The sequence below is a fragment of the Euphorbia lathyris genome, chromosome 10, assembly GCF_963576675.1.
Source record: "Euphorbia lathyris chromosome 10, ddEupLath1.1, whole genome shotgun sequence".
Lineage (NCBI taxonomy): Eukaryota > Viridiplantae > Streptophyta > Magnoliopsida > Malpighiales > Euphorbiaceae > Euphorbia > Euphorbia lathyris.
The window spans coordinates 6,039,176-6,058,945 of NC_088919.1; the positions used below are offsets into that span (position 1 = coordinate 6,039,176).

At 35.6% G+C, this 19,770-nt stretch overlaps 1 protein-coding gene across 1 annotated transcript; it reads right to left on the bottom strand.

Moving 5' to 3' along the window:
* Positions 1 to 6,150: 6,150 nt before the first annotated feature.
* LOC136208005 (GDSL esterase/lipase At5g55050-like) lies at positions 6,151 to 19,483 on the bottom strand. The gene is made up of 7 exons (XM_065998861.1): positions 19,270 to 19,483; positions 17,035 to 17,754; positions 10,571 to 10,753; positions 9,291 to 9,427; positions 8,618 to 8,854; positions 7,729 to 7,978; positions 6,151 to 6,368 (listed from the first exon to the last, which is right to left on the bottom strand). Exons 1-7 carry the CDS (start codon positions 19,481 to 19,483, stop codon positions 6,151 to 6,153), a joined length of 1,959 nt encoding a protein of 652 aa, XP_065854933.1.
* Positions 19,484 to 19,770: the final 287 nt, after the last annotated feature.

Below are 19,770 nucleotides of genomic sequence, written 5' to 3' on the forward strand. Positions count from 1 at the left end.
AACGTCGTCAACCATTCGATTCCTCTTTCTCCCAAACATCTCCAAATCTCAATAGGGATGCCGTCAGGTCCTACTGCTTTCTTCGACTTCATCTTACTTAATGCCATTTTGACTTCACCCTTTTGAATTCTCCGCAGGCATTCATGATTTATCATATCGTGATGGATACTTATATCTCCAACATCTTGTTGGTGATCTCCATTAAATAAGTCATCAAAATAGGACCTCCATCGTTCCTTGATATCCTTATCCCCAACTAGGACTTTCTGGTCCACATCCTTCACACATTTAACTTTTCCGAGATCTCGCGTCTTTCTATCTCTCATCCGAGCAATTCTAGATATATCTCTTTTCCCTTCTTTCGTATCCAATCTTGTATACAGATCCCGATTCACCTTTGCTCTAGCATCTCGTATGACCTTCTTTACTTCCCTTTTAGCCTCTTTGTATTTTTCGTAGTTCTCGTCACTCCTACATTTCCCCAATATTTTATAGGATTCTCTCTTACTCTTTACTGCTTGTCGTACTTCTTCTGTCCACCAAGATGTGTCCTTACCCGGTGGCATGCTACCTTTAGATTCCCCTAGAACTTCCTTCGCTACTTCCCTTATACTATGCTCCATCTTAGTCCATATCGAATCTATATCTAAATCCATATTGCAAGTCCAAATATCTTTTTTGGTCATCTCATCCACAAATTTTTGTTGATTCTCCCCTTGCAATTTCCACCACTTAATCTTAGTCTCTACTTGTGGTGTTTGTTTTCTTATACATTTCCTACTTCGAAAATCAAGCACCACTACTCTATGTTGGGTTGTCGTACTCTCACCAGGGATCACCTTACAATCAATATAACTCTTTCTCCAAGCACTCCTTACTAAGAAGAAGTCAATTTGGCTCGCATTACCGCCACTCCGATAAGTCACTAAGTGGGATGTTCTCTTCATAAACCATGTGTTCATGATACTCAAGTCATAGGCTGATGCGAATTCTAAAATATCATTTCCTGCTTCATTCTTATCTCCAAAACCATACCCTCTATGAACACTCTCAAACCCATCACGTCTAGAACCCACGTGTCCATTGAGATCACCCCCCAGTACCATTTTTTCATCCCTAGGAACCTGTTGCACCACTTCCTCTAAGTCCTCCCAAAAAGCTTGTCTTATAGACACATCTAATCCTATTTGTGGCGTATAGGCACTAATGACATTCACAACCTCATCCCCTATCACTAGCTTAACACTCATAATTCTATCGCTCTTCCTAGACACCGCTACTACATCATCAATATACTCTCTATCAATAAGAATACCTACTCCATTTCTACCCTTATCCTTTCCTGAGTACCAAAGCTTATATCCCCAAGGAGCTATCTCTCTAGCCTTGGCTCCAACCCACTTGGTTTCTTGTAGGCACATTATATTTATTCTCTTCCTCTTCATAACATCTACAATTTCAGCTAATCTTCCTGTCAAAGAACCTATGTTCCATGTCCCAAAGCGTAACCTACTACCCTTACCCCTACCCCTACCATTACCGTGGACTAGCTTATTTACCCGCAACCCTTGCATATTTGACACCACCCCCGGGTCCTGGGGTGGCGCGCCGCTTCGGGACGACGACCTAGCAACCCTTGCACATTTATCACTACACCCGGGTCTAGGAAGTGCAGCGCGTCGCTGAGTAGGGAACGCCCCAACGATGTTTATATTTTGGTTCATGTCATAAGATGTGGCTAAGTTTTACGCTGGCCGCCACAAACCTACCGCAACCCTCCTCCTTTGTCCGGGCTTGGGACCGGCTGTAAAGGCCACCAAGTGACCCTCACAGGCGGAGTTTCTGTAACAACTAAATATAAAAATTTATTAAACCTAAGTTCTAAAATTACATCTTCATCTATTCAAGAGGTAATTTTTTTCTTATCCTACCTTTCAACTGATTATAAGAGTTAGTGTTGCAGGTTTGAGAGATCGAATGGATGATGCAGATCAAGGGTTAGTATTATGGTTTTTGTATTTAGTTGTTACGGAAAAAATAATTTCAGAAATTTAGTGAGATATTTGCAAAGTGCAGGGAGCTAATCTCATTTTATGGACAAGTTTATGGAGCTGGTGCTATAAAAAAAAAAAAAATTAGAGATCTGATGAGACACTAATAAAATTCAGAAAATAAATCTACTTTGATAGACAAGGTCAAGAAGTTTGCGATGTATTAGGCTATATATATATATAACTCACATGGTTTCCGTGCATTTGTAAATAAAAGAATATGGGTATACATTATTTGCTTTGAACTTATTCAAAAAGCTTGTTTGATTTCAAAGTGTCTCGATATTTCTCAACTTATTTAAAGTATCTCAATAAGCCTCTCAATTAATCATTTAATTGCAAAAAAAAAAAAAAATTGAATGCAAAAGGTGTGTTGCACACACTTTGAAATGTTAATACATAATTCACATAATATATTAAAACATATTAAAAATGAAGTTGTTTTTTTTTTTGATTCAAGGCTGGTTACCGAGGACAGCAACGGACATCCCAGCTAGGCTGGCACCCCCACGCAAAAACCCTCGAACCCTTTAAAAATGAAGTTGTTACTTACTCAACTATAAGACTTGTATGCTCTAATATTATAACATCATACATCGACCTTAGTCGTTTTACTTTTTCAAAGCGTGTGCAACACATTTTCCGATGCAACTTACCTTTTTTTGCAATTAAGTGATTAGTTGACTATATTTTATGCAAGTTGAGGGACTATCAGGACAATTTAAACAAGTTAGGGGATATTGGAATATTATAAAAATTCAGGGACCAATCCAGTTTTTTAAACAATTTTAGAGTCAAATAATGTATTAAGCTTTTTTTATATAAAAAGGTAATTGCTTTACACAATTAACAAAAGGAATGAATTTGACTAACAATGTTAATTTTTCATGACGCAATGTAAAACTTTGATTTTGATATCGTGACACTTTAACTTGTTTACTTTGTTTATATAACAAAAGAAATATTGATTTTTACTGACATGATATGATATGTTGACTTGATGATATGTTGGTGTGTCAAACACTGTTAGTCGAATTTTTTATTTGCTAACCATGAAAAAAAGACATGTCCTTTTTATTTGGAGAAATAAAAAATGTTAAAAAACTTTCATCAATTTGCAAAATGATGAAATAGCAAAGATTTTTAGTTGTATATTTCACTTTAAAAAAAATCATGGTTTGCCCAATTTAAAAATAAACCATTATTTTTCAGTAATACTAAATTATTATTGGATTTTTCGTACTAAAATGAAAAATGTATGATCTACCGTTAGTAAATTGAATTTTTTTTGTCTTTCACAGTTAAAAGTAATGATGTAACAAGAGAAGTGCCAGAACTTTTGAGAGACAATTTTTTAAAACATAATTATTTTTGTGTACCGGGGACTGAAAAACTAAGAGATTCCCGCTTAAAAAGAATGGACACCTTTACTTTACAAGTCCAACAATAATGTTTTTAAAATCACAAATTTTATCTTTTCTTTTAGTTATAAATTTTTATATTTTTCATAAGTTAAATTTTAATTTAAAAAATAAGTTTTTTAAATATCAAAAGTTAAAATTTTATTTAAGGAAAAAATTGAGTTCAATAGGTTAAGAAGATAAAGAGTCAATTTAAATTAGTTAATAATAATAACATGGTTAAAAAAATAAAATTGAAACAAACATTTATTTTATGAAAAAATAGTTTGATGGGATTGGAACCTTGGCGTCTACACTAAAACATATATCTTAAACTAACCCAACAATTTTAAAAAAATTAAATCAAACTAACTGAATCAAAATAATCTAATATTAGTATGAGTTGCTAAGGGGCGATACCATCCTTCATCGGGGGTGGAACCACCCAACGAATAGGGGAAGGGGGAGCCTGGGCCCTAGGCTAGCTTGCCTCTGGATAAAGGATATTTTCATGCAAATTTTTTTATTCAAAGTACTTCTTATTCTCTTTTGTCCATCCTCCCCCTCCTCCTTATTTTTCTTCTCATTGTTTTTTTTCTTAAACTTTCATTTACATTCATCGGTGATATAAATATTTATGAATTAGTAATTCTTTCTCTTTCCTTTTTTTTTTTCTTCCCATGACCTAAAAACTCAAAAACCTCAACTTGAATCCATCATATGTACCTCCCATATGCAAGGATTGATCCAACTAATCTCATTACTCTCATTTGATTCTTTATTAACTATACATCATAATCATCACTTCATCAGTTTGACATGAGTTTGACCAATTTCATTTAATTTCATATAAGATCAAATTGAGTGAAAATATATCAAGCTGAGTGAAATTAGTGTAAAAGTTCATTAAAACCCTTTGAAACTGAACTAAAATTTGATGAAACCTCAGAGTTAATTTTTCAAAATAGATTTTCCCATTTTCACATAAGTTTCAACAATTGCACTTACTTTTAGATGAGGTGAAACTTAGTTAAATTATATGAAACTGAATGAAACCGGTGTAGAAATCCACTACGACTGTTGAAATTTAAGTATAATTTGATGAAACCATTAAGTTAATGTTTGATAATAGTTTATTTTATTAATATTACATGAATTTTACACACTTTCACTGGCTTTCTCATGACGTGGAATTAAGTAAAATTATGTGAAACTGTATGAAATCGCATTTAAATCTATTGAAAATCAACTATAATTTGATGAACCTTAGAGTTAATGTTCATAATCATTTTAATAAGTTTTACACGAGTTTCGACAAATTTTACTCACTTACACATGAGGTGAAACTGAGTGAAACTGTATGAAACTGAGTGAAAATCGAGTGAAATTGCATGTTTTTAAAACCTTATTTAAAAAAAATTGCGGAATTGCGCTTACATTAAAAATAATAAAGAAAAATCCTCAACCCACCCCATATGAAAATTATGTGAAATTGCATTTAAATGTATTAAAAATCAACTATAATTTGATGAAACCTTAGAGTTAACGTTTCAGAATAGTTTTGATCAAATTTACATGAGTTTCAACCAATTTCAACCACTTTCATATGAGGTGAGATTGAGTGGAGTTATGTGAAACTGCATTTAAACCTGTTGAAACTCAATTATAATCTGATGAACCTTGCAATTAATGCTCTAGAACAATTTTAATCAATTTAAATGAATTTCAACCAATTTCACTCACTTTTACACGAGGTGCAATTGTATTTCAACATGTTGAACCTTATCTATAATTTGGTGAAACCTTAGGTTTAATGTTTCAAAATAATTTTAATCAGTTTTACATGATGTTCAGCCAATTTACCCACATAACATGAAGTGAAATTGAATAAAATTGTGTCAAACTGAGTGAAAGTCATTTGACCTAACTATAATTTGATGAAACTTTGGAGTTCTTATTCCAGAATACTTCTAGCAGTTTTACATGAGTTCCATCAAATTTCACCTACTTTCACATAAGGTGAAATTGAGTGAAATTATGTCAAACAGAATGAAATGCTGTGATTATCTCTTTCCTTTAGTTCTTGAAGATTATCTCTTCTTTTAACATATGGCCATTTAATTGTCCCAATTCTTTCTCAATTTCCCCACCAAAATTATAAGAAAAAATGAATGTTTGTCATATATACAAGCATTTCCATTAATACCCCAAGTCCTGTAGGAAGCACTTCGTAAAGCTTCTAAAGACATGAAGTCATTTGTGTCAAATAATATTCCATCTTCTGCATATGGTTCAACATTGGTTCCATCTTTTCCATCCATTTATACTTTTTAATGGCTAATGACGGATCCAAGATTCATTGACAGATAGTGCTTGTGGTGATCTCTCGTGATTTATGGATACTAAAATGATATTTTTTGGTATTTTTACATAAAAAATTAAAAACCTATACACAGTTTCCCGGCACAACCATATGATAACATTTGGTATTGTATCGATTGCATTCAACTTAGAATTTGTTAAAAGGAAAAGTTTACTATATTAAGGGAAACTAATTGAAAAGCTATATTCTAATAGGATATAAAACAAAATTGTTTATTTTTTTTTTATAATAGTACATAGGGAACTAATGTTGTGAATAGTTTATTAGGTTATGAAATGTGACATTTGAGACAAAAATATGATAAATTACTAGTAAATTAAGTAAACAATCGACTGAAATTCATGGGTGTGACATATCTTTTAGATCCACCAAAGAAAGTTAGGGCAGCTAATTTAGAAGCAGCTTGAGTTGGGTGAAAGCTATCCCAGAATAAGTGGTCTTTTCTATCACTACAAATACTTGCACTTGTATTGCATCCCATTTCTCCATTGAATCTTCCATTTCCACAACATGCTTTTTTCACTTCATTAAAACCTATCAAATCAAATAATATCTCAATATTATAATAGGTTACAAACCTAATTTTTTTGTGATCCTCTTATCTCGCACAATACATTATTTTAAATAAATTGAGATATTTTTATGTGCCGGATAAGAAAAGGGATATGTATTTGGAACCAGCAGATTTTTCGCTCTGAAATTGCTTAAAAGTGATATGATTAACCTCTAATCAAGTTTTGAACATGGAGAAATTTTAGTCTCGGACATGACGGGTTCAACATTTGTAGTAGTGTTCACCTGGATAGGGATGGTAACGGGTACCCAACACTACTTGATCCTAATGGGATTACTCGCACCATGTATAAAAAGGTATGTGATGTGTATGGACTCAAAAAAATTACTCGTGACGGGTGTGGAATGTGTATGGGAATACCTCGCTAGGGTATCCGCCATATATTTGACTTTGACTTTCATCCATTGACTTTTACCACTAACCGAAGACTTATAATGCTTTCAATCCCCACCATAGGATTCTAATAAGCATGGATCTTACAATGATTCAAAGTCTAGGTGAACATTATTATCAACCTTTGACTACTTAGAGTATAAAAGATAAGCTCAATCCAGATAGGTGGGGCGTAAATATTTTTTTTTGCGATTACCCATATCAAAACAACGCCATTTTATCTTAGACTAAGATCAGAAAAAAAGTAAAAGACCCACCACCCTTTATCTAACACGAATGCAGTTAATCAGTAGTGTTCACATGGACCCTGATGATCAAATGAATTCTGGTCATTCACCGTTAGATCTAGGATGATTAAATATAAGCTTTAAGATGTTTTGAATCTCCATTCCATGTTTTTTTTATCAGCCTAGATCTAACGGTGATTGACCAGAATTCATTTGGTCATCAGGGTCCATGTGAACACTATTGTGCAATTAATACCCAACAGATGAAGATGGAGGGTGGCAAAGACGGAACAACCGCTGTTTCCCGATAGTTGGGGTGCTCCATCACGCCCACTCTCTACCGCTGAATTCAGGTAAGAGTTACGTTTTATGATTTTCATTACCTAAATCTAAAATCACTCCATTTATCGTTACTTAAGCCAAATATTAAACGACACCACCAACTTTAAATATCTAGATTTTTAGACATTCTTAAGCTATACAAATATCTAGAATTTGGAAGAAAATAATTATAGTGAGTGTCCATAAATGTGTAGAGTGCAGTGAGCTTTTACACAAAGTGCTCAATTTTGATGAAATAAAGTTTGTTCAATTAAGTCCTTAATCCCTAAACATCTACTAATAACTATGAAATTAGGGAAAAATAATCAGTAGGAGTGTAATGAAAGAGAAAATAAATGTAATTAAAAGCATAGCTTACCAAAAAGGAGTGGGTTGTGAATGAAATCATAAGTGATTTTATAAGCATTTCCAAGTGAAAATTTCATTCCTTCAAGTTGGGAGGTCATGTTAAGTAAAATGGAATGAGTGAGATTGAAAAATGATTGAGCCAAATCATTCATTTCCTTCACACATTCGCCACTTTTACTCAAAGAAAGCTCAAATGGACAACATCCTACTGGTGGAATGCTCACTATCCCAAATTTGCGTCCACCCAAGTCATACAGATGCTGCCATTGTTAACCATAATAAATCAATATATCATTGTCACATATTTTACAAGAGTTTCAGTGAATTTCAACCACTTTCATATAAGGTGAAATTTAGTGAAATTAGGTGAAACTTCAATTAAAAATCTTGAAACTCAACTATAATTTGATCAACCTCTCATTTTAATGTTTTAGGAAAGTTTTAATCAGATTTACATGAGTTTCCACATATGTGGTGAAATTGGTGTGAAATTGTATTTGAACTTGTTGAACCTTAACTATAATTTGATGAAAGTTGAAACCTTAGAATTAAATTATTACTATCATTGTCACCGAATATTGACATATTAAGCATAAGAAATAAATTGGTCTCAATTTTATACGAGTTTCAGCCAATTTCAACCACTTTCATATGTGAGATTGAGTGAAACTATATAAAACCGCATTTAAATCTATTGAAATTGAACTGTATAATTTGATCAGCCTTGCAGTTTAATATTTCATGAAAGTTTTAATCAGTTTACACGAGTTTCAGAAAATTTCAGTCACTTTCACAAGAGGTGAAATTATGTGAAACTTGGTGAAATTGGTGTGAAATTGTATTTGAACTTGTTGAAATTTCCATTTGAAAAAGAATGGGGTTGTGATGAGCATATATACCCGGAGATGAGTTTGATAAGTTTGTTGAAGAAGTTGAAGGTATAGATGTTGTTGAGTAATGTTATTAGAAGCACCTTGAGCGTGTTGGTAAGCAAATAGGTCATTGCTTCCGACACTAATTAAAAACACCGATTCAGAAAGCATTTTTGCCGTGTTCTTCGGACCCATAAACTCCGTTATGTTATCTCGAACTGTTGAAAATTGTCGGAACTGCTCGCTCAATGGTATTACACCCATCTGTATGTATATGCATTCATTAAAGAGGACACTTATCAAATCCCTTACTTTATAACCGAACTTTATAGCGACCTTGCATTTGATAGCATAATGACTATTTTTCAATGATATCCTACAGTCAAGACAATTGGCAGAATCCCGTGAAACCATTTCATAGAAGTTCATTGATATCTTCTTTTTATAAAGCAAATTGACTTCGATTCTTGAATAATCTACGCCACTCCTACTTCTAAACAAAAGACTCATTTTTAGGTGGAAAAGGTCCTATCAAGAATTCTGATTTTATGTATGGACAATTTCTCAATATCTTATTCATTCATAATAAAATATTTTCTTTTGTACCGCGATAAACCTTGACTAGTTCAATTATTTAGTTTATTTAATTAACAAGTTCTTCAGACTTTTGTATGAGTTTGAAAGTGAAAAAAAGGCTTACACCGGTTGAATCAAGAATTCCAGAGCCTCCAGATGCAAAGTTAACACCTTGAATAATTAACTTCTTGAAATTTCGACGACGTTCCACAACAAGCTCCATAAAAGAAGCTGGACTCCTCCGGTAACCGAGTAACTTAACTATCCAAATTTAAACCAAAACCTAATTAATTTCATCATAAGAAATGTTGTGAGAATCGGACCCCATATCAAATCAGATTTATAGTTTGATTACGTTCACTTGGTTTAACCAAATGATCCGGGTTAGTCATTTGGATGACGTAATAAATTATATATATATTATAAAGTAGGTATACATCACTTGGAAATTGATTTTTTTTTTTATTCATTTGCAACATAATCAGCACTATTAATTCAGTATCATCATATTTCAGTCTGATTACAACAGGTTTCACATAGAACTATTATTAGTTCAAGTAAAGATCCAAAATTTTTTTTAAAAAATAATGGTTTTTTTTTACCTATTTCTTTTTTTAAATTCTTTAAATATAAAACCCGGGTCAACCTAGATCCCGGATTGACCCCGGTTCTACTTGGTTGTTAAAGATTAACAAATCCAACATGATCCAAATCGTAAACCTAGATGGTTCCCGATTGGTCTGATCCGGATCTGACAACATTATCATAACATAATATTCAAATTATTAATTCATATTTAAAAAATAATAATTAGCTATAGATTCAAGATTTGTTTAATACTCTCTCCGTTTTTTTTTCATATATCGTTTAAAGCAATTAAGTATTGATTATAATATCAAAATGATTGATTTACCTCTAATTCTTCTCTTATGAGTCGTTTTCGGATGTAATTGCAGACAAAAGAAGGAAGAATCATGAGACTATGTTTGGCAAACCGGACTATATTACTCTATTTTTCATACGATTTTTTTTTAATTATTACTATGATTTGGTTACAGGATTATTTTAATTAATACAAAACATCTCTCTTAATATAAATAACGGCAAATTTAAGAAACATTATTATATGTACATATATGATATAAAACGTCATATAAGAATAAATGGATAAGGTGAAAAAATACCATTAACATTACCAGTTATGAACAATTCCACCTCTAATATTGACAGTTAAATGCAATTTTTACCTCAACATTAACGGTTAACTGCAATTTTACCCCTAATTTTATCAAATTTACCATGATAATATTGTTTCTGGCTATGAATGTTGGAATATTTTTGCATCTGATCCAAGAATAAATAAATTGATAAATAATAATAAAAAACGAAGGGAGTAATTCATACCGATTTGGTCCGCGGTGTTAAAGCCATTGCTGAACCTGCCAGATGGAATAGAAAAAGCAAAATCAATCCCATAAAATGGGAAATTAGCCCTTTCTAATTGATTTGGAATATTTAAAAAATTATTAGTTCCCACATCAAAGGTTGAATCTCCAAATATGTATAAACCCCTTGGCAATCTACTAGCTTTACCAAAATCAGAAAACAAACATGTACTTAATAATAATATAGAAAAATTAAAGGATGATTTGGTATACTTTTTTTGTGCCATTAGAGAAAAAAAAACAATTGTGAAATTGTTTAATTCAGAATTAGAGTAGATTTAAGTAAAATTAAAAAAATAAAGGTCTAATTTATGATTCTGAATGTTTAAAACGAATTAACTTTCTTTTTTGTATATCTTTATAACGTTTTTTTTTTTACATTTAGGGATTTAATTACGACATTTTAAGTAAGTTTATGTGACTAATAAGACATTGTAAAACTAGAAAGCGAATCAAGTTTTTTGAAATTTTTTACGAGACAAATGATATATTAAGCTTATAGAACTAAAGTGAATCTAATTTTGGACGAGGTGTATTGAAATCTAACCAATGATAATGTTGAGATACTTTTTTTTCTATAAAGGAAAGAAATTATACCGGTTTACATCAGAAATTAAACCGAATTAATAAAAAAATAAAAAAAAAGAAATTGAACCGAATAAAAAAGAGGAACCGAATTGAATCTGATCGAATTCGATTTTTCGGTTTGAACATATATTTTTTAAACCTAAACTCAAAATTTTATAATTTTTTTGAAGATTTTTTTAAAAAGAAATAGAGAAAAAAAAAGGATAGAAAGAATGACCACGTGTTTTTCACATTTTATTTAAAACAAAAGTGACTTTTATAGGCTTATAAAATAACTGAATACCACAAAAATCTGAACTCAGATCTAAAAGCCTAAAAAATGCAACTAGATCAGAAAAATCTGCTAAAAATCAGTTAACCAAATCAACTTTGAATTTGTTTTCGACAAAAAAATAAATAAATAAATAAAATACTTTTCTAGAAAAATTAACAATGATTTGCAAATTTGGTAAAAAGATTCAATTAGTAACGGGATAAGGTGTAAAAATATTCCAAACGCCATGAGCAATTTTATTTCTAACGTCTAAAAATTATTCAATTTTATTCCTAACATTTGCAACAAATAGCAAATTTACCCCTAACATTGATAAGTTGGATCAATTTGAGAAATAATTTATTAAAATGTCTTCTGTCGTGAATAATGTCATCTACACTTTATTTTGTGTCATTTTATCACTCATTAGTAGACCTGTCCATGGGTCGGGTTGGGCCGGGTCTATCGGGTTTTTAGGTAAAAATGCTCAGCCCAAGCCCACCCGAACCCACTATTAATTTAGGCAGGCTCTAGGCTTAAAAATCAAATCTCAAGCCCATCTAAATATATATATAAATTGTTAATTATAAAAAATAAATATTATACTTTAAAATAAATATTTAATATATAAATATATACATTTATTAATTAATATTAATAGACGGGCTGGACTAGGCTGGTCCGTATTATTTTTAATAATCTTAAGCCCGTCCAAAAAATAGACAGGCTTTAGCGAACCTAGACCGGACTGGGCCTATGAACAATTTTTATTGTCTAAGCACGGTGCAAAGAACACGGGACTAGGCGGGTACCCGGGTCCGTGGACAGATCTACTCATTAGTAACATATAATAACAATATAAATTGACATGAATTTTTTTTAACAAAAAAAGTTGAAAAATTTATGTTGTATTTTCTATGATTTGAATACAAACATTTCGTGAAATTTAAAATATTAATTTCAAATTGTTTTATTAAATTTGTTTTTTTAATCAATATGGAATTGTTAAAGAATAAGGAATAAAATATATATCTTTTATAATGATTCTTGAAATTAATTCAAGGTCCTAAATTCAAGGAAAATGACGCTCCAAAATCGCAAAAAAGAAAACCTCCCTGCAATCACACTCGTCGCCGTCAACGTATAATCTTTCTGCCGCCCTCGCCGTCGCGAATCAGCGCCGCCGCGAGTCCGGCTGTCCCTCCTCCGCCACCGACGTTGTGAGAGCTTGTTCCTTCTTACTGTTTCGCTTTGTTTCCCCTGGGATTTCCTTCGCCGTCTCCCCTGTGCTGCGCCATCTTCGTCTTCAGTTCCGTCGACTCTTGCTAAGTCCGGCGAGGATTCTGTGGATTGGCTATCTTGATTTGATCGCCTCTCATTTTTATAGCACCTGGTGATTATTCCGGCGGTATTTCACCCGTTTGTGGTGACGCGGTTAGTTATCTGCCTCTCTTGATTTTCTGGTTTCGTTTGCTGATTGGTTTGGGATCGGCTCTGTGCTGTTTTGTCTTTCTGTTTAAAGTTTGTGGATATTCTGTGGGTAGTAGTCAGGTTAAGCGTTCTACAGGGGCTGTATTGAGCCATTGTTGTTCTTGTCTGTTCTGCTTTGGGTATTGTTTCAGTTTGCTCTTGATTAGTGCCTGGGCTGTGGTTTTGGTTGAATTGCTTGCTGTGTTTCTATCTGCTACTTGTTTGAGGTCTCTTGCTGTCCTTTGGTTGTTGTTGAATCATCTAGGTTCATTGCTTTGATATGGCTGGGGTGGAGAAAGAATTAAATAACCTGTCCCTTTCCGACGGGGAGGAGGAGGCCCTCGATCTTAGTGGTCCTTCCTCCAATCCTATTGCTAAAAACAGTGGGCTAACCGTGGTTGGTCGGTTTCTTTCGGATCGAACAATAAATACGGTCGCCATGAAGGCCAGAATGGCAACCATTTGGAGACCCGGGAGGGGGGTGATGCGGTTTCTGTGAAACCTCACTAAGGGATAAGTGTACCCCGTAGTTATCAAGTAATAAATTTCTGGTTTAAGTCCAGGTTATCGTCCACAGGATTTATTTCTGCAAGTATCAAGCTACTCGGTCTCGGATGTTATCTAGGCTTAGGGGGTTTTGAGTTTGGTTTGTTTAATTAATCTACTCCTAGGTTGAATTATGCTAATCCTAGCTAAGTTGTCTAATTCTAACTAAATTATCTAATTCTAGCTAAGTTATTCTAAGCCTAACTAAGTTACTCTACCCCTAATTGATCTTTCATTAATGAAACTATTTGAAGGAACATGGTATGAACGATAATAATAAAGATAGATTATCAAGTCTATTGAATAAAAACCTAATCTGAGTCACTTGTATTCAAGGCGATTAACCCTACTTGCCCTCCTGAGGTTCCTAGCGCGTGATTCCCTAAGGCCGAAACTAGGTCTAAGGCTCAGTAAATTGGCGCTTAATCAACTAAGAGGTCGTCAATCTCCTAGGCTCTAACTAGGTCAGATTCAGCTCGCAATATGTGCCTACTAGATTTTGGGGCTTTTGAATGAGTTAAACCAATTGAATAAAGCGTAAGACAGAGATTAAACAAATAATCATAGAACAAAACAAGAGCTAAATTATTATTAAAGGCGAAGATAATTGTCACAAGACACAATAAGTCAAGTTCGGCAACTGTATCAAAGAGTACAAACAAGGAAAGATAAAAGGAGATACAAAAATCCCTTTCAGGGAACCTGTTTACTCTGCAGCCGACGACTTAATCTTAAGGACGGACCTTGGTAATTCCTCGGTAGAAAGCTTTGAAGGAGCTTCAATGGAGGTTGAGGAAGATGGAGAAGATGAAGAGGAATTACAAGGGGAAAGCTAAAATAATTTACAAAAACGAAAGATATCTAAATTACATTGGAAAAATCCTATTTATGTCCTTATTGATGTAGGAAGTCGTGGGGTCCATCGTGGGGGCGGAATTGGTCTTTTTGACCAATTCCCGCAGGTCTGCTCGGCGAGTAGGGCTGCTCGCGACGAGCAGCCCCCTACTCACCGAGCAGGCGCCTGGCGGCCTGCTCGGCGAGCAGACACAGTGCCTGGGCAGTGCCTGGGCGGTGCCTGGGCAGTGCCTGGGCTGCTCGCCAAGCAGCGCCCGGGCTGCGCGCCGATGCTCAATTCGTCGAGCGACTGCCGGGGGTCCCCGAGACACGATTTTTGCCTGAAATTTGATCATGTTTTAACCTGCACACACATAAACTCGAAACAACATTAGTCCAAGGGCTAAATTGACCCGCCAATCGCTTATTTGAGCAAAACGCTTCGTTTGGTGCGACTTTTGACGGATCAATTAGCTTCAAAAGATAACAGAATTATAATATGCATGCCATTTTGGCCGTATTTGCCTAAATTGATCATAAAACAAGCCTAAACAACGAAAAGTAAATAAAACGTTTCCAATTTCTAACTAACTCACACAAAAGCATTTAAATGCGAGAATTGCTCGCTTATTAACTAAATGACGCTAAAACCCGTCCTAAAATCGTACCCAAAGATAGGGGTTTTTGACCCCTATCAAACCTCCTCACACTTAAAACTTTACTTGTCCCCAAGTAAACTAAAAAAAACTAAACTCGCAATCACAAGCAAGCTAGAAAACCTCCCGGTTTGACTAGGTGCTTGACACAATTTCGAGCATCTGTAACTACATGCATTCGGAAATACAAAGTAGAGACACGATATCCAAAAGCTGCATTTCAATTATCATAGGTCATAGTTTTAAGCAAAAGGACACATGTTCAATTAAACGAGCTTGAGGGGATCGCTAAGCAAAACACCTCACCATAGGTAGTTCACTCATTTCACACAATTTTGGTGGCTAAAGTGTTTACTCTCGGCTTATGTTCTTGCTTAGGATTACGTTGATTTTGCACGTTCATCCGCGTTCCTCTACTATGCTACATGACTCCGATGATATCAAAAACAGCCTCTAATTGGGGTTGTAATGTGGTTAGAGGGTTAAAGGTACAACAAAGGTTAAAAGTTCTAGCGCTACAAAAACAAAGTTAAAATGGCTTTAGCAAATATGAAGTGACTGAGCTTTTTATTCATCCCTTATTTTTTCTTTTGGGATGTTTTCTTGAGACGTTTTTTATTTTTAGGAATTAGGGAATGAAGTTTTTCCCTTTTGTTCGTCTCTTTTCTTTTCTTTTTTTTTTCTTTTTTCTGTTTTTCTCTTTTTTTTTCTTTTTGAGATAGTGATGCTCATTCACTTCTTAGCCTTTTGGCTTGCTACTGTAACGCCATAAACAAAGATAGAGCGCTAGAGGAAAACAAAGGCTCAATTCGAGCTTTGCAAAAACAAAGGTTAAGTAACGAACCAAGTTGTGGTTCGTAAAAACGGGTTAGAACGAAAGAAAAATCTACAAACTACAAAAATGTCGGCTCAAAGGGGCTTCCTAGAGTGGATGAAAAAGAAAAAATAAGGTAAAGAAAATGGTTAATTCTAATGAGGTTGATTCATCGTTTATCATCTCAAATCATTGCATGTAGGTTCAACACAGTATTAGGTGAAAAATCTGTAATCTTCCACAAGTCAAAGCATTCACACAAAAATGTCAAGAAAAGAGCTTTTTGATGTTCGATCTTAGGCTCAAATTCAGCTCACAATTCTTTGGGTTTCAATTTTGTGTTTACTAGTTTTCCCCAAACTCAAGTTTAATATCACATGCCTTCAATTATTAAGTTATCTACCTAAGTAATGATTTTAGCATTTCTTCAAAAGTAGGGTCTAAATGCAAACTGTAGCTCATGCTTTTACAGATACAAGAGTTGTGTCCTACGCCTAAGCTAGTTGTCATGCAATTTTAGATTCGGTTCTCAGCCCTCAAAGACAAATAACGAAGTTTAGATTCGAAGGAGGTTCACGGTTTTAGGTCCTAAACATGCAAAAACATAAACAAAAACCGAAAACGCTAAACTAAACTAGACACGACGCAACAAAAATTTAAAATTTATACAATTTTTGTAAGTTTGTCTACCCCTCCTCCTCACACTAAAAATATGCAATAAGTTCCAACATTGCATCATAAATCATGAAGTACGAGTGTAAAAAGTTAGGGTGGAAAAGACAACATACTGATCGGCCGGGGGTATGGCCAAGGCATGTTGTAGCGCTCGCAGTAATCTGCCGCTACGTATTCAAGATCCGAAAGCCTTCGGTCCATATTCTGCTCAAAGTTGGTGAACCGTTGGTCCATCTGTTTAACAGTGTTAAAGGTCCGTAGGTTAAGATCTCGCATTTCTGCCATCATGGTGTTGATGGCTTGGAACTGGGCCTCCGTCCCCGGCGCTTGGTGTTCCCTTTGGTCTCCTGCTGTCGCGGGTTCTTCTTCCTCGGGTTCCTCGTCCCTTTGTAGCTGTGAACCCCGTGCTCTTTTTCTTCCCCCTCCGCTGGAGCTTGCTCCTCCAGTTGGGTTCCTGTTTAAGACTTCTTGAAAAGTAGATTTCCCCAAAAACTTGGAGTTAAGCAAAGTAGGGTAAATAGCAATTTCGGGGTTGTCCAAATTTTTGAATTGGCTCTCAAGCAGGTTGGTAACTAAGTGCCCAAGACCTAGAGAACCACGTTTCCTGCTCGTTTGGCTTGAGAAGCCTTCAAATACGGTCTTAACATTATCCACATGCTTGTGGTTGGCCACACACCATAGTATGAGCAATTCCGTCTTTGAGACTTTATTGCTCTCATTTTTGCCCAACAAGTTATGGGCCACAAACTTGTGAACGAGATTGAGAAGTGGGTCTCGGAGAGCGACTGGGCTAGCAGTCTGGGAGTCAAATTTTGATACGCCTGTCAATTGTTCCCAAGCAATATCTTTTGTTATAGGCTTCTCAAAATCTGAGATCGCCTCTGGGTGATTATAAACTCCCATTAGGGCTGCTAGTGTGGTAGCATCAAGGCGGTAAGGTTTACCGTTTAGCCTAAAAGAATGCTTCCCACCGCCCAAGGGTAGCTCTTTTTTCCAAGTGGTCAAGAATTCTATAGTAAAGTTGTGATAAACCAGAGTCTGTGTTGTGGCTAGTCTATACCAGCCGTGGAATTTGAGGATTTCATTGAAATCCTTCTTTAGGCCTAGACTCGATAAAAAGGTTTGATCGACAACTACGTGTGTAGCAAGGTCTTGCTTGGAAAATCTATCGTACAAAATTCCCTCACGTTCATCAATAAGACCAAAGGGTGGATCATACTTAGCTTGGAGGCTTTCGTCGAACTCGACCTCGGATTCGGCTTCGTTCTCGACGACGATCTTAGCTTTGCCTTTCCGACCCATAGTTCCTGAGGAATAGACCAAAAATGGGAAAGTTAGGACATATTTACAAGTTTCAACATAAACCCCCAAACAAACCATTCATAGGCAAAAATCATAGCTTTAGGCACTTAGGGACTAAACCATAAGTATTTGGTCCCTAAGTGTTTTACCCGAAATTCACAAATTCATGCAAAATTGGAGATACCCAATGACTAAAACATAAAAAGAATGCAATTCACAACTCTATTGACAAGTTTCTAACTATAATTTGAATAGTTGAACTTTGAGCTAAAATGGGGATTTCGCCCAAATTGAGCAATTTCTCCAAATATCCACAAATTGAGAATAGAAATCACACTCAAACTATAGATTAATCATTATGTTAACAGAAATTGTAAGGAAATCAAGAATTTAAAAGCAAACAAGAGATTAATTTAAGAAAAGAGAGAGAAACCTAAAACTTAGGTTTTTCTTAAAACTCAAAAATTATCACCCTAAGCTAAAATCTAAGCCTAGAAACATGTTAGAAATCAAAAATAGGCAAAGGTTCATACCTTAAATCTCGAATTCGGGTTAGAATGGTGGATTTGGGGGGTTAGGTTTTGGATAAGCAAAAGGAGAAGGAGAAGGGAAGAAGAGAAGAATAGAATAAAAAGAAAGAAGAGAGAAGGGAAGAAGAAGGTGGGGAAGGGGATGATGAGTCACCCCCCCCCCCTTTTCTTACTCTTTTTTTTTCTTTCTTTTGTTTGTTTCTTCTTCCTTTCTTTTTCTCTTTTTTTTTTGTTCGGGATTTCAAAATCCCGGACAACCCGTGTCGGCCGAGCCGGCTGACTTGGCTGACCAGCCCGGCGAGCTGGGCAGTGCCTAACTCGCCCGGGTTGGGCGAAATTCGTTTTTTTTAATAGAGTGCGGGGGAACAAAGTTTGACAGTGTGAATAAACAAACGAGATCAAAATTCAATTAACCAAAACAATAAAAGAAAATGAGAACAAGATAAACACAAAAAGAAATGAAAATGCAGAATCAAATTGTTCAAACTTTGAATTAAAAACCGAGGAGAACCCGATTTCTCCCCCTTACTCAATCCTTTCTCAGGATCTTTGGGTTCTTCTCCGTTGTGCTCGGGAGAGAACCCTGTGGCCTTTCCTGCCTGTCCCTATTGATCCGAGCTACCTGATTGCTCAAATCCTTGCAGAAGGCTTCGTTGTTGGCAAGCCTAGCCGAGATCTCCTTCAGAAGAGTGATCACTTCGTCAGATTCCTTAGGGTGTTGCACTGGCCCTTGATTTTGCTATTGGTATGGAGGCATGCCAAGCCCCTGCTCTCTATGCTCTTGAACAAATCCGCTAGGAGGTCGAAGCACATTCTGATTTGAATTCCTGTAAGAGAGGTTCGGGTGCTGAGGCCTCCTGTAGTTGCCATTGTTGTTGTTGTTGTAGGAGTTGTAGTTGTTGGGGTTGCCGTTGTTATAGTTCTGATTGTATCTTGGCTACCCCCCAACATAATTGACCATCTCCACCCCATCTCCAGAGAAAGGGCTACCTGCTTGACAATCCTTTCCATTGTGGTCACCGCCACAGTGCACGCAGGTGGGGGGTCGGCTAAGCGTAGCCAACAGTACATCCATCTTCCTACTCAAATCCACAACAACTGGATTTTGTTCCTGCTCTTCCACAACAAAAACTCGCTGCCTTGTGGGGCCGGCAAGCTTCTGTTCTTGCCACTGCACACTCTTTCTGGCCAGCTCGTTAATCATGTCATATGCCTTTGCTGCTGTCTTTCTAAACAAATCTCCACCCGCTGCGGAGTCGATAATGGCTCTGTTGGTGGGTGTCAGTCCGTGATAGAAGACGCTCACTAACTGATGCTTGGGTATGTCATGATGAGGGCACATGCGCAACATTTTCCTGAATCGAGTCCAAGATGTGTGGAGCGCCTCATGCTCGGGTTGGTGGAAGGATGTGATCTTACCCCTGAGCATTGCTGTCTTCGAGGGAGGGAAGTAGTAGGACAAGAATTCCTTCTCCAACCCTGCCCATGTTG